Here is a 27,936-nt window from a genome sequence, read left to right on the forward strand (position 1 = left end):
AAAAATATATTTGATATGTAATTACAATCGTTAAAAAGTCTCTGTTAGTCGATATAACATCTTAAACATTTTGCAGCAAACTCAGGAATGTCCCTTTAATGGATGATACATAGATATACAACGGGTCATCCCTAACACAAACACAACATGGGTTCCATATAAAAAATAGAGGACTCGTCCAAAGTCAGACTAATCCAGCATTTAAATGGTTTAATTATGATACTTGTTTTAAGAGCCCAGGTCAATTTATGATGTAAATATTTTGTTCTTTTGTTGTTGATTTGTGAATCTGTTATTATTTTATAGTAGTAGTATTTCTCTTCTTTTTTTTTATTTATCAAAACCTCATTATGTACGTATACTACTATCGGTCCACAACAACATGCACAACAGTAAAGTCTAGTGGTATATGAGCATGTAAAAATTATTCACACTCGCACTCTGACGGTTAGACAGCAGTGAAAACTATCCAAATGTTCGTCAAGCTCTCTTACCGTCAGAGTACTCGTACTGTAGATAGGCCTACATGAAATTCCGCCGAGGAATTCTGAATGAATAATGATAACGGAATCTGTCGACATGTTCCGATCACTTCGGAACCCGGAAGTGTAACGTAAAATCGACGAGTGAAGCATGTGATAACTCAAAATGGGAATTGTTATGATTATCATCACAGCTTTTCTCTGTTTGTTTAGTGTAGGTTTTCAAATATAATACATCTAATAGCTACATACATTTACGTTCAGATACTGTACATTTCCTAACACGACTATTTGATGCTGCATTGTATCGTGGGTTTAGTGGGTTGGATGGTGGGTGGCAGTAGAACTTGGGGGAAAAAAAATACAAATTAAAAAACTCCTTAAAGGGGAAGTCTCACAGTATTGTTTCGCAAAATATTTATGAATTTCTTATATTTATTAATAATTTGCTTACTAATCTTTTTGTAATAATATAATATACATAAAATAAATGTTAGAATACAAAAGTTTTTATTTTTAAACCTATCAAATATAACGGGTACTATTAAGCCTCTGTCCATATAAAGTGGATATCATGTTTCATTTCGTGACTTGTATGACGGCCATTCTGCAGAACGCCACGGTTGTTCGTGTTTAGTCTCTACATGTCCGAGCCTGTCCTAGCAGCACTGGAAGATTGACCACCCCACTCTAAGAAGAAATCGGAAGCGGGGTCGGCCCCTACTACTCTTTTTCTAGACTTTACCTTGCTTTATAGTGATACCATCTCGTATCCTCCGGAGTTGGGCCCGTCCACACCACTATACCAACCCATGACGACTGGACTATACCCTAGTCTTATACTCTCTCGTTCAGACGGATCCGGCTTCTCAAGATCTGTATTTCAGCACAGCACTACACCTTCAACGTCTATCGACTGTCAATCTAGGGGTTTTCTTGACGGGATACAACCCATCTCGTCCCTTTCAGCTGTGCACCCAAACAGCCTTAACGAGGCCACTTGCGTGGACATATCGATCGGACTTTAAACTTTTAGATCTGCGTTCAAAATTTTATGTCGAAATTACTTCTTCTTTTTTTAATATTATTAAATAGTCCGAACCTCTCTTCTTTCTCTTATTTAATTTTGGACTGTCCTTCTAAAATGCTCCAAATTATATAAATATTCGGCCGAGCAGTCAATTCCTTTTATTTTTAGCTTGTAACCTTTTTATTTTTTTTATTTATTCTATTAACTTTTTTACAAATTATGCCCATAATACAGACATTTTATTCCTATAATTAGGGATTAAAAGTTTTTTGTCTCCGTCTGGCTTGTTCATGTATATTGTTATATTATTATTTGTTCAGGCCTCTGAAAATTGCGAGAACAATCATTTTGTTTGTGTATTTGTCACTACTCTAATTTACATGAATATAATGGGTTATACAAGAAAATGAGTTTCCTGAATTGATTTTTTGTGTAACCTATAAATGGGTTACACACATTGTCCATTCTCGGAGGCCTGTTCAATGTTCCTGTCAGAATGAAATTTTTGGGTATGGCGCTATGGAATTGAATGGAACCACAGTCAATGTGGGGTATGGGGGACTTCCCCCAGAAAGAAAATTGGTTATGTTTAGGGTTAGGGTTAAGAAAACCATACATTGATGACGAGTAATTAATTTTTTCAAAAGGTTAACTTTAAAAAAAAATCTGCTAAAATATTTGGGTATGGCACCATACCTGTTTTATCCTCTGGCAGAAACCCTTCTGTTGTTATTGATGTTACATAATTCTTATCTCTGCTAACACCAAATTGTTTGGTATTGTGCAGTAAATAGAATTGAATTATCCACAAAGTTGCTAAACCAGTTCAATTGATTCAGTCTCTGTAGGGTAGTGGTCGCCCCCACCTCCAATTATATATGTTAGATATGATCCTGGGTGTCTGATGAGAGAGAGAGAGGCTTTGAATATCAGGAAACATTTTGTTCAGTATCGCATGACGATTTGCTATGCAAGTTTCACTGATTGCTACACAATTTTAGAACGTGAAACTAATTGCTAATGAATTTTTAATTGACCCAAAATATTGCTAATCAAGATTTTTAAAACAAAATGTTCCCTGCAGTTAATTCCATTTGTGGAACACTGGATGCAATGAGAAAACCCAATGGTTCCACCTACATGTAACTATGACAATGGTTGTCTAAAGAAAGAGAGAGAGAGAGAGAGAGAGAGAGAGAGAGAGAGAGACAGAGACAGAGACAGAGACACACACACACACAGACAGAGACAGACCAACAGACAGACAGAGAAGTTGTACATTTGATACCATTTGTGGAGCACCGATAGCAGTGGGAACCCAGTGGATAGACCTATGGGAATCAGGGGCCTAATTCACTAAATTCTCACAACTTTGCGATCTCGCAGTGCAATGCTAAAAGACTTGCAAAGAGGATGCTTTGTTGTCTAACAGAGCCTAAGAGAGCTTTGTGAATTAGGCCCCAGTCCTATAACTCTTAGTACCTCGGGTGCAGGCATGAAATAAGTTGAGAATGATCGTTCAGGTTATCAGGTTACCACATGTCACGTTAAGAAAGTCAAGAACGATACATCGTGTTCTCCACAAAATATATCGAATGCAAACTACACCACATACATTTTTTATCAATTGAGAGTTATTCAAATATAACATATACATACATATACAAGAATCGGTATAAGAGCAGTGTTGAAGTGAGTGATGAAAAACACTGGTGTATCTGTGAAGGAATTTTACAGTAATAATGGAAATTGTAAACTTGATAAATGTGTCGTAACCTATACAATATATGTTAAAGGGACATTCCTGAGTTTGCTACACTTTTTAAGATGTTACCGACTAAGACTTTTTAACAATTGTGATTACATATCAAATATATTTTTCTGCATAAAATATTAGTGGCTGTATATTAAACGTGTTTCTGATTGTTCTAATGTTTGTACTAGGTTACATTTCATTTTATTTCCTAAAATATAATTTTTTCTTCCGTACAAAATTATTTGAAGATACAGACACTGATATTCTAAACAAGAAAATATATTTAATATGAAAGTTTAATCATAGAAATATTCTATTAGTCGGAAACATCTTACAATGCTGCAAACTCAGGAATGTCCCTTTAACAAGCTCATACTTTAGGATAAACTGTGCATGGGTTACCACATGCTATACATATTTCGATGCCTGCAAATGCAGTGTTCTCGCTGCTCTTTTAAAGCGGGGCGGCCTGCCCCACTATTTCATTTTGCTGCCCTCCTTTATATTTTACACCCCTCTTTAATACTGAGGGGCAAAATAAGGAGTATGTCTTTCCACCTAGTCGACCAACACCCAATGATATTTGGTAGCCAAGCTTTCCTTCTTTTTTGTTTGTTTGTTTGTTTGGTGCTTTCTGCGGGGGGGTTGGAGGGTGGGGTGTCGTGCGGCCACCCTCCTTTAATTTTCACCCAGCGAGAACACTGGAGTGAGTGCTCTACCACTGTGCAAGATCCCTCTAAAATAAATGAATGAAAGATGATATATTTAATATGTATTCATATACTGTTAATATGAATGCTCCAAATTAATATATATTTCAGTATTGTGCAAACCCTGTTATAAATTCCAATACAGTACCGTAGTTATAAATCTGTAACAAATCTTTTTTTTTTTTTTTTTTATAGTACATATATTTTGAAAGTTAAGTCACATAAATATACTGAACTGTATTTCAATTTTCAGGTTGTGGGATGTGGCACTCCAAGTTATGAAGCAGACCCAGAAAGTATTTTGAAAGTACACATTGTTTTTATGAATCACCTTGGTAAGCACTTGGTTAATGAAGCATATATATAAACAGCACTCTATTATATAAACAGCACTCTATTATATACATGTAACTGGGATTAGCAAAGCTACATCAATTTTACTTTGATGTTTAGATCAGTAATCTAATTTTTAAAATGCCAATTTGTCTTGAAATATTAAAGTATTTAAATTTACAACTTTGTCCCATTAATATTATTATGGTATGTTTTGGCTTTAACTTTTTTCCTTAATATTTTTTGTGGCATTTTTTGTCCACAGATTTTTTCTTAATGCTTTTGGTTTGGGTTTGTTTTGTTATTATTATTTTTTTATTATGTTAATATTTTTGTACATTACCTTCTCCCTGATGCTTTTATTACAACCAAATTGAATAATAATATATTTGCACTCTTACAGATGTTGGATTCAATGGAATAGCTCCTGAACTTGGTTTCATCAACAATATTTTAAACAAATATTTCCAAGTATACTTTCCCCGGGCGATCCAGCAGGCAATGACACTAGAAGCCCTGGGTTTTAAGGAGAAACTGGTCTATACAACTCACCCGTGGCTGGTCAGTCTGTACCTCGACTGTCCACCTAACCTCAATCTGTCAGGCATTGTATTGCAGGTGAGTGCAGTGACATGGGAGTTAAGCAATGCATCAGTCTCTAAGAAGTACTAAGGGAAGGTAATCATTATAGTCCATTTACGACACAAGGAAACCGATGAATTGGCAGGTAACTCCATAATGAATCATGCTAAAACTCCTATAAAATATGTTATTATGAATTAGGCTCATATCAACTCTCTTAATATTTTATACATAAAAAATTTGTGTGAATAAAAATGTTTCTTAACAAATTACTGTAACAGTTTCCTACATGTACTTTCAAAGATAGTGATCAGTCCGATATAAACATGTTTCTTAACAAATTACTGTAACAGTTTTCTACATGTACTTTCAAAGATAGTGATCAGTCCGATATAAACATGTTTCTTAACAAATTACTGTAACAGTTTTCTACATGTACTTTCAAAGATAGTGATCAGTCCGATATAAACATGTTTCTTAACAAATTACTGTAACAGTTTTCTACATGTACTTTCAAAGATAGTGATCAGTCCGATATAAACATTTTTCACCATTAATTGCTGGACTTGACCACAGATAATTATTTATTGAGGAACTGTCTTGCATGTTTGCAGTCCCTTATGATGTGTGCATCATATTACTGTATCATTTTAAAGTGACACCCCCTAATTGTTAAATACTGTGCAGTGTATTTCTCACTATTGGAACTGTTTTTGATAATTCAAATCAGACATTACTTAGATTTTATTGTTTAGATTATCTATTTCTGTACAACCATTGTGTTTTTGGTCATCCTGGTGTTTTTAATACCACGAAATGCATTATTCATATTTTAAAAAATGCACATACAATGTATGTCTGAGAAGTGGTGGTTATGGAGATGTCACATGCTCTTGTTTCACTCTATTGTATCTTTATCCAAATGGTTACAGGTTTGTAGATTAAATTAAACAAACTTAGTGTCCATTTTAAAAATTGGAATCTGTGACATTAACTGGAAGTCTTTCTCAAATGGTGAATTGGGTCATGGTAATTTAAAAAATTTTCCTCTTTTTTTAAAGAACTGCCTCCCTGTGAGTGTGTATTCAGGGCAAGTTGTAGCTCAGTAGACTAACTGGTAGTCGAGTGCAACGTTTTATTCAAAATGTTCTGAGGTATCATTGAACCAAGACACAATGACTGTCCTTTTCATTGTGCATTCTTTCATTTTCAAGATACTTCTGTTTTTAGTGCCCAAACAAAACTTCCGTTGACATTTTCAAGAAGGCAGTTGACCTGGGCATCATAACGTGGCATGCTGGGCCAATGAATATGATGTTTGAGACTCTGATGGATGTGTCGATGGTCGAGTTTGGACTTCAGATGTCGGAGGACTTGGACAAGATGTTTGGGATTACAAGACAGCACAGAGTACTCAGTCAGAGGGACGTGCCTGGTGAGTGCGCTAATACTGCAGGCCTTGTGATCTAAACTATGCAGGGGCGGGCGGGATGTAGGCCAGTTGTAAATCACTTGCCTGATGTGCAGTTGGTGTGGAATCGATACCTGTCGGTGGGCCCATTGGGCTATTTCTCGTTCCAGCCAGTGCACTACATCCTGTCTGTGAGATGATGCATATAAAAGATGCCTTGCTACTAATGGAAAAATTTAGTGGGTTTTCTCTCTAAGACTATGGATGTAAAAATTTCCAAATGTTTGACATCCAGTAGTCGATGATTAATAAATCAGTGGTGTCATTATAAAAAACAAACTTAACTTTAACCTATGCAGAGAGACTAAAATCACCTGCCTGAAATGGCTTCCCTAAACATATGTTGACTCAGTTGTCTGTATTTTAAAGCTATTCATCTGACATTCCCCATTTTATGTTATGTCTTCTTCTGCATCATGAAATTACACTAATACATCAACCCTTGCAATATCCCACGGCAGTCAGCAATATCGTGGAGATTGCCACAGAGTTTTGAATTCTCTGTTGCACATTTTTTGCTGTGGACTATATTCTAGTGGGTTTTTTCCATGGCATGTTTTTTGTCGTAGACATTTTCTTAAATGCAGTAGTTGTACATTATTCGCTTATTTACTCTGCTGAATAAAACTTATTTCAGTGAATTCTAGATGCATACATACTAGTACAGGAGGTTAATTTTGATGAAGACCAGAGGGCCTCTTATGAAAAGTATATTAAGAATAAAACAGAACACCAATACTTCAATTTTAACATTGTAATTTTAGCAAATATATATTATTGTTGATCTTTAACAGTTGGTATTGGTCACCAGGCTTAGCCTATATAAAGATTGTTCCTTACATTATACAGTATTTAAAGATGTCACTATTAAAAATGTTGTTGGAAAAATATTACAAGAAATGTACCGTAACTGTTACATTTCTAACAGGTTAAATAAATTTGAGGGAACATGAATACTGTGTTTACAGAATTTCAACTATGACTCTGGTAAAGTCAAGATTGGCAGGCGATATTTCAACATTATTTTGAAATAGTCAGGCAGTTTGTAAAAAGCTAAATTTTGAAGTTTGTTTTTATTCTTATATATGTCATTTGATTACATTGTATTGACAACAGAACAGATTAATTAATTTTAACTTTCTAGGTACTAACAATTGATATTGTTTTATTTATTTATTTATTTATTTATTTATTAGGAATGACACAGTCTTTGCTGCCTATTTTTCAAAAGCATGGTATAGAGGCAATAACGGTTGGCGTAAATGGAGTGACTGCACCACCTGAAGTACCAAAGATCTTCCGTTGGGTCTTCCAGAATGTTAGTCTCATTGGGATGTGGCATCCAGGTAACAGTAATATGCCAGGTCTGTAGAAATATACTCACATCCAGGTAACAGTAATATGCCAGGTCTGTAGAAATATACTCACATCCAGGTAACAGTAATATGCCAGGTCTGTAGAAATATACTCACATCCAGGTAACAGTAATATGCCAGGTCTGTAGAAATATACTCACATCCAGGTAACAGTAATATGCCAGGTCTGTAGAAATATACTCACATCCAGGTAACAGTAATATGCCAGGTCTGTAGAAATATACTCACATCCAGGTAACAGTAATATGCCAGGTCTGTAGAAATATACTCACATCCAGGTAACAGTAATATACCAGGGCTGTAGAAATATACTCACATCCAGGTAACAGTAATATACCAGGGCTGTAGAAATATACTCACATCCAGGTAACAGTAATATGCCAGGTCTGTAGAAATATAGTCACATCCAGGTAACAGTAATATGCCAGGGCTGTGGAAATATAGTCACATCCAGGTAACAGTAATATGCCAGGGCTGTGGAAATATAGTCACATCCAGGTAACAGTAATATGCCAGGGCTGTAGAAATATACTCACATCCAGGTAACAGTAATATACCAGGTCTGTAGAAATATACTCACATCCAGGTAACAGTAATATGCCAGGGCTGTGGAAATATACTCACATCCAGGTAACAGTAATATGCCAGGGCTGTGGAAATATACTCACATCCAGGTAACAGTAATATGCCAGGGCTGTGGAAATATACTTGCCTGTTTGCCCTAAAAGCTGCTTGATGAGGCTAGAATCCACTAGCCTGTTGGGAGAATCATAAATATACTGATGTCCACAAAAACCGTTATACGCTTGAAATTGTATTATAGAAAAACCACCAAACAGTATGGTGGGATATGAAAGTATCATGAAGTTCATCATCTCAACATCCCAATACACTTCATGATACATGCAAAGTGTTGTAAGGTGGTTTCTAAATTGGTTCTTTTCGATTAGGGGTCGGGACGTAGCCCAGTGGTAAAGCGCTCACTTGATGCGCGGTCGGTCTGGGATCGATCCCTGTCAGTGGGCCCATTGGGCTATTTCTCATCACAGCCGGTGCACCACGACTGGAATTTCAAAGGCTGTGGTATGTGCTTTCCTGTCTATGGGATTGTGCATATAAAAGATCCCTTGCTACCAATGGAAAAATGTAACAGGTTTACTTTATGTCAAAATGACTATATGGTTGACATCCAATAGCCAATGATTAATAAATCAATCTGCTCTAGTGGTGTCATTAAACAAAACAAACTTTATTATTACTTTTCGATTAGCAACAATATGTAACAAATTATTCAAAATTTATGTTTCTTTTGGACATCAGTATATTACAAATTTTGTGTGAAATGAAATAATTTAAAATAAAATTTTAGAAAATTGTCTTAGGCTAGTGGAATTTCATATTTATTAGTGTGGCTGGCTGGTAACGGTTTTAATAGTTCCACAGGCTTTATATATTGTTGATTATTTCTGTAGTTACTGTTACCAAGTATTGTTTTATTAGTGTGGCTGGCTGGTAAAGGTTTTAATAGTTCCACAGGCTTTATATATCGTTGATTATTTCTGTAGTTACTGTTACCAAGTATTGTTTTATTAGTGTGGCTGGCTGGTAACGGTTTTAATAGTTCCACAGGCTTTATATATTGTTGATTATTTCTGTAGTTACTGTTACCAAGTATTGTTTTATTAGTGTGGCTGGCTGGTAAAGGTTTTAATAGTTCCACAGGCTTTATATATTGTTGTTTATTTCTGTAGTTACTGTTACCAAGTATTGTTTTATTAGTGTGGCTGGCTGGTAAAGGTTTTAATAGTTCCACAGGCTTTATATATTGTTTATTATTTCTGTAGTTACCAAGTATTGTTTTATTAGTGTGGCTGGCTGGTAAAGGTTTTAATAGTTCCACAGGCTTTATATATTGTTTATTATTTCTGTAGTTACTGTTACCAAGTATTGTTTTATTAGTGTGGCTGGCTGGTAAAGGTTTTAATAGTTCCACAGGCTTTATATATTGTTGATTATTTCTGTAGTTACTGTTACCAAGTATTGTTTTATTAGTGTGGCTGGCTGGTAAAGGTTTTAATAGTTCCACAGGCTTTATATATCGTTGATTATTTCTGTAGTTACTGTTACCAAGTATTGTTTTATTAGTGTGGCTGGCTGGTAACGGTTTTAATAGTTCCACAGGCTTTATATATTGTTGATTATTTCTGTAGTTACTGTTACCAAGTATTGTTTTATTAGTGTGGCTGGCTGGTAAAGGTTTTAATAGTTCCACAGGCTTTATATATTGTTGTTTATTTCTGTAGTTACTGTTACCAAGTATTGTTTTATTAGTGTGGCTGGCTGGTAAAGGTTTTAATAGTTCCACAGGCTTTATATATTGTTTATTATTTCTGTAGTTACCAAGTATGGTTTTATTAGTGTGGCTGGCTGGTAAAGGTTTTAATAGTTCCACAGGCTTTATATATTGTTTATTATTTCTGTAGTTACTGTTACCAAGTATTGTTTTATTAGTGTGGCTGGCTGGTAAAGGTTTTAATAGTTCCACAGGCTTTATATATTGTTTATTATTTCTGTAGTTACTGTTACCAAGTATTGTTTTATTAGTGTGGCTGGCTGGTAAAGGTTTTAATAGTTCCACAGGCTTTATATATTGTTGATTATTTCTGTAGTTACTGTTACCAAGTATTGTTTTATTAGTGTGGCTGGCTGGTAAAGGTTTTAATAGTTCCACAGGCTTTATATATTGTTGTTTATTTCTGTAGTTACTGTTACCAAGTATTGTTTTATTAGTGTGGCTGGCTGGTAAAGGTTTTAATAGTTCCACAGGCTTTATATATTGTTTATTATTTCTGTAGTTACCAAGTATGGTTTTATTAGTGTGGCTGGCTGGTAAAGGTTTTAATAGTTCCACAGGCTTTATATATTGTTTATTATTTCTGTAGTTACTGTTACCAAGTATTGTTTTATTAGTGTGGCTGGCTGGTAAAGGTTTTAATAGTTCCACAGGCTTTATATATTGTTTATTATTTCTGTAGTTACTGTTACCAAGTATTGTTTTATTAGTGTGGCTGGCTGGTAAAGGTTTTAATAGTTCCACAGGCTTTATATATTGTTGATTATTTCTGTAGTTACTGTTACCAAGTATTGTTTTATTAGTGTGGCTGGCTGGTAACGGTTTTAATAGTTCCACAGGCTTTATATATTGTTTATTATTTCTGTAGTTACTGTTACCAAGTATTGTTTTATTAGTGTGGCTGGCTGGTAACGGTTTTAATAGTTCCACAGGCTTTATATATTGTTGATTATTTCTGTAGTTACTGTTACCAAGTATTGTTTTATTAGTGTGGCTGGCTGGTAAAGGTTTTAATAGTTCCACAGGCTTTATATATTGTTGATTATTTCTGTAGTTACTGTTACCAAGTATTGTTTTATTAGTGTGGCTGGTTGGTAACGGTTTTAATAGTTCCACAGGCTTTATATATTGTTGATTATTTCTGTAGTTACTGTTACCAAGTATTGTTTTATTAGTGTGGCTGGCTGGTAAAGGTTTTAATAGTTCCACAGGCTTTATATATTGTTGATTATTTCTGTAGTTACTGTTACCAAGTATTGTTTTATTAGTGTGGCTGGCTGGTAAAGGTTTTAATAGTTCCACAGGCTTTATATATTGTTGATTATTTCTGTAGTTACTGTTACCAAGTATTGTTTTATTAGTGTGGCTGGCTGGTAAAGGTTTTAATAGTTCCACAGGCTTTATATATTGTTGATTATTTCTGTAGTTACTGTTACCAAGTATTGTTTTATTAGTGTGGCTGGCTGGTAAAGGTTTTAATAGTTCCACAGGCTTTATATATTGTTGATTATTTCTGTAGTTACCAAGTATTGTTTGTTTAAAGTTCTGTAATGACAGTAGTTTGTTAAACACCAGTTCATGGTTTGTATCACCTCAGTGGAAGGTTTTTTATATGTTACATGTGGAGCTGACATAGTTAGGGACTCACTGGGTATTCTAAACACAAGAATACCATTAAAACTCTGTCACAAGCTGTAATAGTTCATATAGCTGCACTTGAAGGGAGGTTATTTCACTAAATAGTGTCTGTATAAAGGGCACCTACTGCAGTACTAGAAGTTACTGATAATTTCTCCATTACAGTATTAAGTAATTTGAAAATGTTTTGTTTAACGTTACCACTAGATCACATTGATTTGTTAATCATTGGCTATTGGATGTCAACCATATAGTCATTGTCTATCGGATGTCAACATTTGGTAATTTTGACATATAGACTTAGAGAGGAAACCCGCTACATTTTTTCATTAGTAGCAAGGGATCTTTTATATGCACCATCTCTTAGACAGGATAGTACATACATGTACCACAGGCTTTGGTGCACTAGCTGGAACGAGAAATAACCCAATGGGCTCATTGATGGGGATCTATCCCAGACCGACCGTATAAATATGTGTAGCTCATTTGAATGTTCTTGTTGGAGGTTAGTTTTTGTATGCAACATCTGGACCGAGTTGACATAGGGCATGGGTGTATTTTGATCACAGGAATACAATTATAACCCAGTCAGAATCAACAACAGTTCAGCTGTCCATGCCATTGGCCACACACCATTTAGCTTTATGTCAAAGGGAAGTATGTAATCTTTTTTTCTTGCAGTAATACTTCCTTTTGTAGTTAAAGTAAGCAGAGGCAGATCTAGGGGGGTCCCCATGGGCCCGGGCCCTCTGAAATTTTGCGACTGTCATAATTTTATTATATATTAATTTTAATTTTTTTTACGATCCCTTCCAAACCTCCCCCAAAGTTCCATTGGCATTCCGCCTCGTGTCATTGGGCCCCCCCCCTAAATGGATTTTCTGGCTCTACCACTGGTAAGAGTTCATTTGTTTCCTAATAACTGTTGATTGATGCCATAATCAAAATTATAAAAAAAGAAGAAAAATTGAGGAAATAGATTTGTCTGAACAGAAGTGTAATCTCTACTCACGTACCACAGCAACTTGTAGTTGTGAAACATTTAATTTTAAGTACTTTGCCAGAAGAAAAAACATTTTCAACCTGAATACTGGAATATTCCATGAAACAAATACAGCATGTTGATGTGATGTTAAATACTAATAAATACACTTCAGCTTAAAGTTTCAGCAGCTTTATTTCGTAAGATGTAGTTTTTTTCGGAGTGGTAGAACGTGGGCAGGGTACAAAAGTATAAACAGTTTTAACTTTAAATTACAACACTATTTTTGGTACTGCTTTTACGTATGTCCTAATGATATGATTGTCTTAATTTTGACTTGGGCTGTGTCGCCTGTAGGCGGTTACCCTGATGCACAAGGAAAGTGGCCAGTGAAACCAGGTGGAATGTCTGTCAACGACTGCGTGACGTATCCAGGACTCACAGACGCACTGTGTTTCGCCTTCAGATCTGATAACAAGGGACCACCAGAGTCGTACCAGGTAAAAACTAGTACACATTGTTGGCAGCTTTTAGAAAAATAGAAAGCAATATTTTCTTTAATGTTGCACACAATCTTTGTTTTTTTCAATTCTCATAATAGTTGTCCACCAGCCTTACCAGGTAAAAATTGTCAGTTTTTAGAAACGAGGAAGTAATTTATTTTAAGTTGCACGATACCTTTTTTTTTTCAATTTTCATAATAGTTCTCCACCAGGCTTACCTGGTAAACATTGGTGCATGTTATTGTTATTTTAGAAATGAGAAAGTGATAGTTCTTTAAGATTGCACACTATCATTTTTGTTTCTTCAATTCTAATAATAGGGTTGTACCAGTCTTATCAGGTAAAAATTGGTACAGGCTGTTGTCAGTTATTAGAAAAGGGAAAGTACCCGGTAACCATTTTTGTTCCTTCATTTCTGATAATAGGAGTTCACCAATTTCACCAAGAAAAATTGGTACAGGCTATTGACAATGTTTAAAAAAAAGAGTACTTTTTTAAGATTGCCTACCATCATTAATTTTTTTATTCATTTGTGATAATAGGGGTCCGTCATGCAGTCTTAACAGGTAAAACCTTGTACAGGCCATTGGCAGATTTTAGAAAAAAATAATATTTAAAGTTTTTCATTTCAGGTTACACACCACCGCTCACTTTCTTTAACATTAATATAAAATGTGTAAATAATTGTATTTTTAAAAATTTGAAATAGTGCTAGACTTATATGTAATGCATATTTGCTGTCAATAATGTTATATGATTAAATAGCACACTGAATATCTTAAATTTTGAGCTAAAGCCCCTTTAAATAAATACATACATGTTTTTGTATATCTAGATCTTTTTATATTAAATTCTGCTTTCATTTACAAATGAGTGCATATACATATCAAGCAATCTGAGCTTTTATGTAAAGTAAATATTTACAGCTGTTGAATATTATTTTTAAAAATATTTTCAGCTACTGTTAAAAGATTTACAGTACTGTGTAGGTTTAAACTTGCAGTTGCATTGTCTTCCAGACATTTTAATCCTGCCATCACTATTATAATTGCAGGAAATTCTGATGTCTTATGAAATAGCCCGAAGTCAGTTTCCTAATGCAATTGTTCAGGCTTCCAACCTAGAAGATTTTGCAGCTGCTGCCCAGAAGATTAAGTCCCAACTGCCTGTCTTTAGCAAGGAAATGGGAGATACGTGGATCCAGGGGATGTCATCTGACCCTCGCAAGGTGGCAGAGATGAGAGCTTTCTTCAGGGAAAGAACAAATTGTTTAAACGAGGGTAAGTGCATGGTGCTCATTAGTTTAGAATGTAAGTGATTGCTAGGACATGTAGGAGGCTGATGAAAGTAGCTAGGAGACCAACAGAAGTAGAAGACATGAGAAGATGATTTGATAGAACTAGATGACTATTTGCCAGAAAATGTGCTGCCACCTTGAAGGCTAACTTGCACTTACTTAGCTGTTTATGAAATCAGGTCAGGTCAGGTCATAGCTTTTAACGTGCACATTCAGAACTAGCTGTTGTAGCACACGCCTGTCATGGGTGCAGGTGTCAGCTTTTGCTGGCTCCTCCGTCCAGGACAGGAAAAGGTTTGGAGTGGGTGGGAGAGGGGGTTGCCCGTGCTGGCATGTGCAAGGGAGCATAAGCAGCCCGACTTGGCACAAGTAGCTCGACCAGGCACAAGCAGCTCGACCAGGCACAAGCAGCTCGACCAGGCACAATCAGCCCGACCAGGCACAAGCAGCTCGACCAGGCACAAGCAGCCCGACCAGGGTGGGTAGTGGGTGAGGATTGTTTATGAAGTGAATTAGAGTTTCTATTGTAGGTTCCTGCAGTCTGTCAGATCCACGCATATACAACTCTAGTCGGTTCCTGCTGAAGGTTGGAGAACACACATGGGGTATAAGTGGTGTTGATGATGATGAAAACTGGACCAATGACAAGTTCTATCCACTGCTATACAAGAAAAGTATGTTTCCAAATTCTGCTTGTTACTTCTTAAGCATGGTACCTTTTCCATGATTTATGAAATACACGTGTGTATTATATTTTCATAGTGGCTATAGTGCATCTAAGTATTTACTTCCACCCGTACTGATTTTTAATGGTTTACTGGGGAGGTGTAAGGTCAGTGAGTTCTCTTTCAATGATGACTTGGGGCAGGACATAGCCCAGTGGTAAAGTGCTCTCTTGATGCGTGGTCGGTCTGGGATCGATCCCCATCGGTGGGCTCATTGGGCTATTTCTCATTCCAGCCAGTGTACCACGACTGGCATATCAAAGGCCATGGTATGTGCTATTCTGTCTGTGGGATTATATATATAAACGATCCCTTGCTACTAATGAAAAAATATAGCGGTTTCCTCTCTGAGACTATGACAAAATTACTAAATGATTGACCTCCAATAGCCGATGATTAATAAATCACTGTGCTCTAGTGGTGTCGTTAAACAAGACAAACAAATTTTTTTTCACTGATGACTAATATCTGACCATTGAGATTTCATTTACTTTATTTTATTGTGTTGTTTCAGCACAAAACTTTGCTAATAGTATTAACTTGTGGCTATAGGTTGGTGACATATCACTTCTTATGTTTTTATTGTATTACTTCAGGACTAAACTTTGTTAATGGCATTTATTAACACATGGCTAAAGTAGTGAAATTTAATTTACTATGATTTAGTTGTGTTATTTCAGCACAAAACTTTGTTAATGACATTAACTCGTGGCTATAGGTTGGTGACATTTCACTTTCTGTTTTTATTGTGTTATTTCAGAACAAAATTTTGTTAATGGCATTAATTCGTGGCTAGAACAGCGAGATTTCACATACCTGGCCCTTGATGCTCTTGGTAACCACCCACTTAGTGGACGTGTTCAGAAGGCGTGGAGGAAACTGATGGCTCAGATGCCCAGTCTTGAAGGTGAGAGGTTTGTAATCTAACGTTATCAGCATGGTGCATTTTGTTTTGTTTATCTGTCACAGTTAAAAATTCAGATTGTCACTGATATCTGATCAGTTGGGATTATGGATAGAATGTCTAGCTCTGATGTCATGGGTCATAAAATTGATTGGGGTGGGACATATTAGCCCAGTGGTAAAGCGTTCGCCTGAAGTGCAGTCGGTCTGGGATAGATCTGTGTTAGTTGGCCCATTGGGTTATTTCTCATTCCAGCCAGTGCACCACGACTGATATATCAAAACTGTGGTATGTACTATCCTGTCTGAGGGATGGTGCATATAAAAGATTCCTTGCTACTAATAAAAAATGAAAAAAATGTAGCAGGTTTCCTCTAAGACTATATGTCAAAATTACCAAATGTTTGACATTCAATAGCCGCTGATTAATAAATCAATATACTCTAGTGATGTTGTTAAACCAAACAAACTTTAAGTTTTTTTAGAATTAAAAGTGCATACCCTAGTTTCAGTCTGTGGATATAGACACTAATTTTAGTTAATATACTAGAGGGGATGATTTTCCGCGATCATGGAAAAACGGACGGAATCGCAAAATTTGGTAACTGAAACGGAATTTAAAAAAAAATAACCTTCAAAAGCTGTATTTGTGGTTCAAGCACCATAATAAATATTTTTGATAGTTGTAAGATTCAATATTGATAATATACGCATAGTTCATTCTCGGAAGTTACGCTTAATTGCCCTAAGCTTGCCACAAAGCATGTGACTTTACACAGTGAAATTTAACTTGAAATATAAAAATAAACATGTACTGATACAATTTTAGAATGTTGATTATATAATAAGATTTCTAGTACATTCAATTTCGATATTTTTCAATAATACTTATTACGATTCGTAAGCATAACCAATTTACACGATGCTTTCGTTGGAAAACGTAATTTCGTAAAACTTCGGGCATATTCGTTATCTGTACGGGAGCATTTCACATTTATAGTCCATCCCACAGGGAACGCCTTTTCTCATGCTACGGAATTTACTACAAGTTATTTATTTCTGAACCGATTGTTTTCTAAATTGCACATAAAAATAGCATTTTACTTTTCTTCTCACCGGTTTATTATAGTAGCACGTGCTACGCTTCAGGGGGCCCGCGGTGAGGCATTGTGTACACTTTCCCCAGGTCATTTTCCCCCTCTCCCTGAGGGGGTTGCAAAATATATATCTTGGGAATTGGGCCCCACTGTTATTTGTGTTACAGGCCCTGCGGATCCTTAAACTGGCTCTGAATATACAATTCTAGGCCATTTCTTTTTTTTAACAGTTATAAAATAATGTGAAAACTTTAAACGATCGACAGGACAGTGCTTAGTTTTGGTTCACCATCATTGCCCTATATCCAGCTTGACCCGACCTCGTTTGAATATGTAATTTGTGCACACGGCACGCTAGTTAGATTACAGAGAAACATACATGTGTAATCGAGCGAGTAGGCTACTATAGTACTGTTGGAAATAGAATAAAAATAATTTTCGTCGATTATTTCTTACATATTAAACTGACAAGTAAATATTGTGTAAATACCCATTCAATGATACTTTACCTAATTTAGCATTTACTTGTTTGGGCTCTCATTGATGTACAAGGTGGTGTTTACTCTTGAAATTAAACCAAATATGTCAGTAAACAGGTGATTTGTGACCTTTATTGGAACAGACTATAACACATTTTGATCGATATGTGTCAATTTCATTTACCCTTAAACAAACTTTTAATTTAAAACTGCAAGTTATCTGATTATTTTGAATTGCAGCATAAATTATTAATTATGACAAGCATATTTATTGAATATAAATTCAATGTAAGTACATTAGAAATGTACACATTCTTGCAACAATTTAAAGGTGCTATATAATGCGAGCTGCGATAAAGATTCTCCAATAAAAAAGTATTTTCTACCAGTAGATAAAATTATTTCCTATAATCATTTATGGGCATATATGGTTAAAATGTTAAATCAAAAGTTTATTAAAAAAAAAGAAAAAAGAAAAAAGAAAAAAAGATTTGCAATAGCTGTCATTGGGTAACATTGAGATAACACCTTTAATGCCAGTATAATGGATCATTATAATGGCTCTTGACAGTTTTGCTCAAAAGTTACTTAAATACGACTACAAATATTTTGTTTTGGAGAGGGATAGGGGCAAACCATCATTAGAAACAGTTTCTCACATATTGTAACAGCAATGAAATTGACACATGTTGACCAATATTTGTTATAGTCTGTTCCAATTAAGTGCACAAATCACCTGTTCACTGACATTTTTCTTTTAATTTCAAGAGTAAACACCACCTTGAACATCAATGAGAGCCCAAACAAGTAAATGCTAAATTTGGTAGACTATCATTAAATAGATATTTACAAAATATTTACTTGTCAGTTTAATATGTAAGAAATAATCGACAAAAATAATTTGTATTCTATTTCCGACAGTACTTTAGTAATCCTTAATCAGACTGGAACAAATAAAATGTTATCATGTATTTATTTATATATATATATATTTTTTGGCAACTAATGTAAGATAACAAACAATGCATTACCAAAATTCTTGTTCATATTTTCGTGAAAATAGCGGGGTTTGTCAACGGTGTGTTTTGTTTATAAATGAAACTTACCCACAATCCATTAGATGAAATGAAACTGAAAGCCACACAATCAACAATTATTTATTGTTTGAATTTAAGGGAGAATGGATCTCTTTATTATTATTAAATACAAAAAATAATTAACCGCAATTAAGTTTGTGGCTTTGTTTTAACTGCGGCTTATTTAAAGGTGCAGTTTATACACCAGTGCGTGTAATAGTAGCATGCAATATTATTAATAGGGACATTTCCCACAAGTTACAATAATAGCATGCCAGTGAGATTATCAGTTAAAAGATGAGCCTATGTGGCGTTATATGTTTCTTCTTTTACACATTAATATACCATTGTTTTGTGTTTGACACCAATTGGCTGCTAAATAAGTGAAATATTTGTTAAAGTAACCTTCATAGATTATACTTGCATATGGCAGGGCTTCTAGAATTTTATAAAATACACTAGCCATGGGATCAGTGATTAAAATATTTTACTAGCCACAATTTCAAATTCACTAGCCCTACTTTACAATTTTACTAAATAATAATAATAATAATCAGATATGTCACCTAAAGAGAGAGATAGAGCTTACAAACACTAACATTGGGGGTTAGGGTGCGTGCAGGCTATTCAAATTTACAAAATAGATTTAACTGCAACATTTGACCTCTTTTTTCCACTAGCCGTCGGGCATGGCAATAGTAGTTATTTACTAGCCCAACACTGAATATCACTAGCCATGGGAGTGGGGGTACCATAATTTAGAAGCCCTGCATATGGTGTACTTGCTATGGTATTATTCATAAGTTGACTAGTGTACTTGCATGTAGTTATCACTGCAGACCAGTTCAAACAAACTTGATAAACAAAGTGATATCTTAGTACTTTTGATATATAAATTTTGTTTTATCCTACATAAACACTGGCAATGCTTTTACACTTACTATAATAAATACATAATGATATATATTTAATAACTCATGAAAGATACGTTGTTCATTTGTGTTTTTATTGCAGGTTATGAACGAGTCATTCAACAACATCTCCAAATAAAATGTGGTTCGGGTTATGTGTTTGAGTTCGCACGAGATGGATCTATTGTCACACTAACAGAACCAAAGTCAAAGGTAACATTTGAAATTATTGTCATCTCAATTTGATTCATAATTTTTATTAGTCCCCTACCAGTACGATCGGAGGGTACTATAGGTTTCATCTCCATTCGTCTGTCCATCTGTCAGTCCGTTCCATATATAATTTCTCAGATGTTTTTGAGCTGAAACTTTGTTTATAGCTTTACCATGTACTGCTACATATCAAGTTTGACTTTCATAGCGATTTGCCAATTTGTGACAGAGTTATGACCCTTGAAATTTGGAGATATAAAATATTTTATTTTGTAGACTTTGTTTTTTGCAAATCTCAAGATAATTGTCATTTTGCTCTTTTTTTATCTAGGTTATAGAAATTTTGTTTTATTTAGTTTATGTCAAAAGGAAATGTTTCGAAATGGCATGTTATATTTGTTACAAATGTATATCATCATGAAAATGTTTCCTGTGGTCCTGACCGACTGTTAAAAAACCAGTGCTTTCTGTTTCTATAGATCCAGTGGGCATCTGCTTCAAATCCACTTGGACAGCTTGTTTACCAGACGTACAACCAGACAGACTTCGATGCCTTTGATAAGAATAACGCCTACTCTAACAAGTTCTTTCTTGGAATTGGTAAACCAAACCTGACCAAAAACGCTAATGCTGAGAGCAAAATCTGGAATCCTGTTATGATTGGACTCTACCGATACAAAGGTGAGGCCATTTGTGTTAATAATATGGAAGACCGATCTTTAACTTAAGGTCGATGACAGTCACTCTTCGCACCCTTGTTTTGGCTTCGTACACAATAAATATAGCATATCTTACCGTAATTTCACTTGAAATCCATATTTCGTAAAAGGTACAATTTTTTAATCACAAGATTTTCTTCAAACACATTCAGGTGCATTAATAATGTTCAAACAAACAAATTTCAATAGCAATTTTGCATTGCAATTTTTCCAGCACTCTACAATGTGGTTGATTTTTATTGTAAAGAGATGAAAAGTGACGTCATTGGAATATTGACATTATTCAAATTCAAAATTAGCTATATTATTACAATGCTTCGCCACATTAAAATAAAAACTGGCCTACTAACCTTGACCCCTGTCAAAATTAACAAGCAGACAACGCCGTTTACAGGTCGGTATGTTTTTACTTTTCATAATTCTGCACCAAATATTAAGTTTAAGTTTTAAAAGATGAAATAAATAAAAAAATACCTTTTGTTAAATATGTCATATCAAAACATTTGTGTTGGATGTTTTATTTTATTGTGTACGAAGCCAAAACGAGAGTCCGAAAAGTGACTGTCGTCGCCCTTAGAAGTAATATTAGCAATGATGGTTACAGCTGTTAGATGCTGGGCTTAAATCTCAGTGCCTGTCCAGTGGACAAATCAGTGTGGTGGGATAATGCCATTATGCATATACCAACATCATTCTCATAATCTGTGAACTTGTGGCAGTAAACTGAGAACAAAAATATTGTCTTGTTTCAACTAATAACTACATGCAGGAACAGACAGCCTAGATAGCAGAGGTGTTTTCCTGGGATAGTGTGTTTCAGTCTTAAGTGAACTGACTTGAAGTGGATAAAACCCATTATACAGTTAGAAGTAAAGTTTGCCTATGTTTTGTTCTAAACATATTTTCTTATTTCATTGTGTGAGAATATCAATAATACATCAAGCTGTATTGTTAAATTAAATAATATATGCTTTGGCTATGTCATTAAATGTTCCAGTGTTTTCAAAAACATTTTGTTAAACTTTGAAAGTAGTGTGAGAGTGACCTAATCCACATCCATCACAACTTTGGATAGCAGTGTTTAAAAATACAAATTAAGCAGTAATTTGAATAATGATGAATGGGTCACCATTGACCAAATATTTTTTTATTGACATGTATTTATATCCAGGATTATTTTATTTATGCAGGATATAAGACTTTTAATGCCACCCATGCATAAACCTTGTTTGTAATATGATCCATCGTACAAGAGAAATGAAATTGTGTCATTAATAAATGTTTTGTATTACTATCATAAAATAATAAATAATAAAATAAAAGTGCAAAATTAGTACAAAAACAATTTTGTATCTCCAATGTAATTAATATTCAAACTATTTATTGAAATATCTCCTTTTGTCACATTTTCAAAGACTGTCTTATACATTTAGTATTACAGAAAGAAAGTTAAAACTATATGTTTATACATTTGCACATGTATTGTGTGTTGTTTAATGTGCCCTGAAGCAGGGTTTCTAGATTATGATAGCCCCACTCCCAGTGATATTCAATGTTGGTCTAGTAAATAACTACTATTGCCATGCCTGACAGCTAGTGAAAAATATATTGTAAAATGTTGCAGTTAAGTCTATATTGTAAATATGAATATCCTGACCACCACCCAATGTTAGTATTTTTAAGCTCTATCTCCCTCTTTATGTGACATATATCAGATTATTACTATTATTTAGTAAAATTGTATTAACTTAGAGTAAAGTAGGGCTAGTGAATTTTTAATTGAGGCTAATAAAAATTTTAAATCACTGATCTAGGCTTGTGGATTTAAAAAAAATTTCTAGAAGCCCTGTCTGAAGTTTAATTTCCACTGCCAAACTAGGGACCAGTGAATCTAAAGAGTACTCATTACAGTTTACATGATTCCAGATTCTAGTCAGTGTCGTTTTCTGGTGAATACAGCGTTTCCAAGCGAAAGTTTTCAAAACTATGGTGCTCCACCAGATGTGTGGATTACATACAACATAGAAGAGACACCAACAATATCAGGTACTTGTTCTACCATTCCTTCCAAAAAGGTTATGGTTTTGAAAAGCCCGAGCAAATGATCCTGATGGTAGCCTTTTGATCATGAAGGTAGCCTTCTGAAGGTAACCAACATGAGGCAAAAGCTAATGGTTATTTAGAAATCTTACAAATATTTATTAATTAGCAAAAATATGACTAATCTCAAAAAAATTAACATTTGCATAGTTGTTGTATGGGACAAGCAATTTTGTAGTATTTTGTAAAATTAGGTAATCTATTTGATTTTGTATAACCCATTACAATCTTGTAAATCCTGTACAGTTTTATGTTTTTTAACATCAAGTATTCCATTTCATATAACCCATTACAATTTTATAAACAAATGAAAAACATGTTATGTGAACTTAGACTCAATCTTCTCCATGATCAGAATCAAGGTGAGCTGAAGATCATTCTCCTGAAATGGTACTGGGTGAGCAGTCACATGAAGTTTCATGTATAATTTATATAAAACAAGTTTTCAAATTGATCCGTTTGCTGCTGTACAAAAACGTTCCAATCGAGTGTGGAGTGAAGTGCTAGTGATCAGTGACCGTTCCTGGAGAAAAATAAGACTTATATCATTGGTTCAGATTTTCAGAAGCCAGAATTTTGTCAAAGAAATCCTGCAAATAATACCTTGCTGGCAGCCAGCAATAATGATCATCACCACCTGTTACTGGCTGAAAACCAAACACTCCATTCCAATGCTGATTCATTTTTCTAAACTTCATTATTTTCTTGGTGGGAACCAACCTTAATATACAGTGTAGTGTAGTGGAGGTTGACGGCCGTTACTACCTGTTCATTATGTCATTCCATAATCAAAGATAGTGTGTGACATCACACAATATGTAGCACTGCACGCATTCCTTCTAGTGACGTGATATATATCAGCTGTGAGCAGGGTCGTGACGTCACAATATGTAGCACTGCACGCATTCCTTCTAGTGACGTGATATATATCAGCTGTGAGCAGGGTCGTGACGTCACAATATGTAGCACTGCACGCATTCCTTCTAGTGACGTGATATATATCAGCTGTGAGCAGGGTCGTGACGTCACAATATGTAGCACTGCACGCATTCCTTCTAGTGAAAGAGCAGGGTCGTGACGTCACAATATGTAGCACTGCACGCATTCCTTCTAGTGACGTGATATATATCAGCTGTGAGCAGGGCCGTGACGTCACAATATGTAGCACTGCACGCATTCCTTCTAGTGACGTGATATATATCAGCTGTGAGCAGGGTCGTGACGTCACAATATGTAGCACTGCACGCATTCCTTCTAGTGACGTGATATATATCAGCTGTGAGCAGGGTCGTGACGTCACAATATGTAGCACTGCACGCATTCCTTCTAGTGACGTGATATATATCAGCTGTGAGCAGGGTCGTGACGTCACAATATGTAGCACTGCACGCATTCCTTCTAGTGACGTGATATATATCAGCTGTGAGCAGGGTCGTGACGTCAAAATATGTAGCACTGCACGCATTCCTTCTAATGACGTGATATATATCAGCTGTGAGCAGGATCGCGACGTCACAGTACCAAAATAAAATGCATTGAATTTTATAATAATTATTATACTTAAATTATACGTATGATTGAACTAGAAACTATTAATGTGAAAATAAAGTTGAAATGAACAATATCGGGAAGCAATGTTGTTAAAAGTTATCTTTCCACAAAATTGTGTACCGAGTTGCAGTGGCTTTAAATCAAGTCAAAATAAAACTAAATGATGGGGAAGCAATATTTTATAATTTATCATTACCCAAGAACCTCTGTGTTTTGCTACAGGACTGTATGCTAAGTTGCAGTGGTTTTAAATCAAGTTAAAATAAAACTAAATGATGGGGAAGCAATATTTTATAATTTATCATTACCCAAGAACCTCTGTGTTTTTCTACAGGACTGTATGCTGAGTTGCAGTGGTTTGGCAAGCGGCCCACCCGGATGCCAGAGGCTTTACTCTTTGTATTTAAACCTGTTGCACAGAATGATCACAGCTGGAGGATGCAAAAGCTGGGCCAGTTTCTTGATCCTCTCAATGTTGTTCTAAATGGAAGTCAAACACAGCATGGTATAGCGGCATATTGTTTGTTTCTTCTACACTGGTTTTATTATTATTTTAATTATTATTTCATTTAAGGATTGTCTGTTATTTCATTGATGTTCATCGGGGTATGAACAAACACAATCATCAGCAAACTGAAGCTGATCACACATAGGTTTGCGGATGATTTTCTTTTTCATACTCGAATAAACGTAAAAAACCCAACAGACAATCCTTATAATTTAATTTGAAACATATTTGTTAATAATACTAAAATTTCATATTTTATTTTGAATTATTTTCTACGGTTCTAAACAATAACGTTCAACCTTCAGACAAAGTACCAATATAAAGTGACGTCATCAGATATAACTTTCCCTGACAATGTTATTTTTAAGGTTGAGAAATGAACAAACTTGTGTTTCTATGACTGGACTAATGGGATAACGTTTAAATTGTAATGACTGTAATGGAAATTTAATTATAGTTTATTGCTCCAACAGGAAGTTCAGAGAATTAAATGCTTTGCCTACCATAAATGTATTTGATGTCACTCTCAATGGCATCTTAAAAAAACAAAATCTTTTAATTTTATTAAAGAAATAATTTATAATTTAAGGGAAAAAAAAAGTTACGGTTTTGACTTGCATTGTAATGAACTTTTATAGGTGCAACTATAAAGCTCTTGATCTAGCTCTTAAAAGTGTGAAATATTGGCTAAATATGAAAACTGATTTAATTTCTGTTTCTTCTCTTTTTCAGGAATTGACCAAGGGGTTCAGTATATAAATACCAAGTTGCAAGGGCTTGAGATTAACTCCCCTGATGTTGCCCTTGCAACAATGATGTCCCCTGATATAAAGTTGACATCTATACCAATGAGACTAACACCCCTAACCTCAGTATCCGGTGTTGCGTTCACCGTCTTCACCAATGTGTGGGACGTGAACTTTGTGTTTTGGTATCCCTATATATTAGAGGATATGGATCAGAAATTCAGATTTTATATTAATTTTCTAGGAGTGTAATCATTTTAAGTTTGAATTCTGTAATTTGTAAAAAAATAATAATAAAAAATAAAAATAATGAATTGGTGCAAAATATATATTCATGTATAGCTGTATTTCAAATACAAATTGCAAACTCATCCAGATGTAAAAGTTAAATTCAATGCAACTTTGATTCAGTTTGAATACATTTAAGATCATAGAGGGGATGTTTTCCCATAACATACGGTTTCAATTCCAAAGGGATAAATGATGATTAAATCATTGTGACTATAATTTTATCTATATTTTAACCATGACTATTAATCTGAGCCATGAATGTGATGTAAAATATTACTGAATCATTTATCTTTGAATAATACAATGTAATTGAATGAATGGATGGATAAATGAACAAGCGAGTGAATGTGCTGGGTGCCCACAAGTTCTAAGGAAAGTCATAATTTGGTAAAACACTTTGTAATTAAATTATAACTTGTTGCTCACTTTCAGATTTTCACATTTTAAAATTAAATATTTTAATACAATCTGTAATGGAATTAAACCAGAAAGCCATATTGGAATATAATTTGTAGTGATAATTTTTAGCTTTTCATATTTTTAATGATTTTCTTTATTTGTTAATGAAATTCAGGTTATTCAGGCCTGGTGCTTATAAACGTTTTAGGGTCTAGACTCAAGACTCTAATAGAGTGAGACTTTTATCATCATGGCAAAGCCATACACACTGCATGCGTGTGACGTCATTTGAGATAAAGAGTCTGGACTCTTAAACGTTTTATAAGCACAGGCCCAGGTCCGACTTGTTTAGGTTTACATGTAAGTACTTAACCTTTGTTGTCCATATGATTATGAATTACTATTTCAATAGGTATGTTAGGAAATCGGGTAAAGTGCAATGTGTGTGCAGGCAACAGCATTTTGTTTATTTATGTCTCGGATTGAAGCCAGATCCCAATAAAATATTTTTTTTTAGCTTTTCCTGCATCTTTGATTTGAAGTCCTGTTTCTGAGAATAGAAGGTAGCTGATTTAAAGAAATAATGCTACCATTTATTTAAGGGAATTACGATTCTGAAAAAGCCATGGCAAATAGTAGCCTCGGTATCAATTTTCAGTTCTGCATCTCTTCTGGAACATTACATGGATCTTCAGAAATATTAATATGTTAATACAGTGAAACTCCTCCAAACCGGACACCCTCGGGGCCAAGTAAAACATCCAGTTTTAGAGGTATCCGGTTTAGATAGGTTCTCTTCTGAACATATATTTAAAACATATATTTAAAAGAGGACCACAAAAAACATCCGGTTTTGAGGTAATAGAGATTTCACTGGTTAAACATGTTTACAAGAGTACAAAAAAGGGATGTAGCACCCAAACTGTAGAGGAGCACAGCTTGAAAATGGCTCCAACCTGGGATTATGCTCTTTGCTCTGGTCAATTGCATAGTTTTGTGCATTAAAGAAAAGTCATTATTTCTTGACCGAAGACAAACAACTGCTTTGTGGCTTTGTTAAGTTGAACACTTGAATCCCGGTCATTACCTTTTAAGGTACTTTTTACCCCATTGTTAGAGCACATCGATTTCCATTGTTATTTAAAGACTCGTGTGATTTATAAACAAGTTGAATCATAGATGTGTTTATATATTGTTTTTTATATTACATATGGTTTTATGAATGTGTTTACGATTATATCTGAATCATGTTTTTAATTTTGGTGGATTTGTCACATTAGAATGACATTCACCATTTCTAAAACAAATGTGATAGAAAGTGAAAGCATTAAAAGACAACATTCCTCAGTAAAGAGTGAATTTGTTACACATATATATGCATAATTGTAACTGTTATAATTAAAATAAAATAAAGTTTGAAAAACTTAATATGTATTTGTTTGTTTACTCAATTTATTATCCTCCCAGGTGATGATATGAGGAATACTGCAATACTTTGTTTTGTTTAATGACACCAATAGAGCACGGTGGGTGGGACGTAGCTCAGTGATAACAGCACTCGCCTGATGCACGATCGATTCCCGTCGGTGAACCCATTGCGTGATTTCTCGTTCCCACCAGTGCTCCACAACTGGTGTAACAAAGGCCGTGGTATGTACTATCCTGTCTGTGGGATAGTGCATATAAAAGGTCCCTTGCTGCTAAT

General features: G+C 34.8%; 1 protein-coding gene across 1 annotated transcript; it reads left to right on the forward strand.

Annotated features, from left to right (window-relative positions):
- Positions 1-601: 601 nt before the first annotated feature.
- Positions 602-27,659, forward strand: LOC121381225. The gene is made up of 14 exons (XM_041510439.1): positions 602-696; positions 4,232-4,313; positions 4,715-4,929; positions 6,124-6,328; positions 7,561-7,710; positions 13,071-13,213; positions 14,271-14,496; positions 15,044-15,187; positions 15,999-16,145; positions 19,808-19,917; positions 20,397-20,598; positions 22,563-22,682; positions 24,622-24,792; positions 25,528-27,659. The coding sequence occupies exons 1-14, from the start codon at positions 649-651 to the stop codon at positions 25,791-25,793; spliced, it is 2,229 nt and encodes a 742-aa protein (XP_041366373.1). The 5' UTR covers positions 602-648; the 3' UTR covers positions 25,794-27,659.
- Positions 27,660-27,936: the final 277 nt, after the last annotated feature.

This window comes from Gigantopelta aegis, chromosome 9 (assembly GCF_016097555.1).
Source record: "Gigantopelta aegis isolate Gae_Host chromosome 9, Gae_host_genome, whole genome shotgun sequence".
NCBI classification, from domain to species: Eukaryota; Metazoa; Mollusca; class Gastropoda; order Neomphalida; family Peltospiridae; genus Gigantopelta; species Gigantopelta aegis.

What these genes read in the sequence shown, in the direction of transcription:
- LOC121381225 (XM_041510439.1), top strand. Translation starts at nt 649, where the DNA reads ATGGGAATTGTTATGATTATCATCACAGCTTTTCTCTGTTTGTTTAGT. An exon ending in TCAGATGCCCAGTCTTGAAG is followed by an intron (nt 16,146 to 19,807) that starts GTGAGAGGTTTG and finishes TTTTTATTGCAG; the next exon opens with GTTATGAACGAGTCATTCAA. An exon ending in AGAGACACCAACAATATCAG is followed by an intron (nt 22,683 to 24,621) that starts GTACTTGTTCTA and finishes GTTTTTCTACAG; the next exon opens with GACTGTATGCTGAGTTGCAG.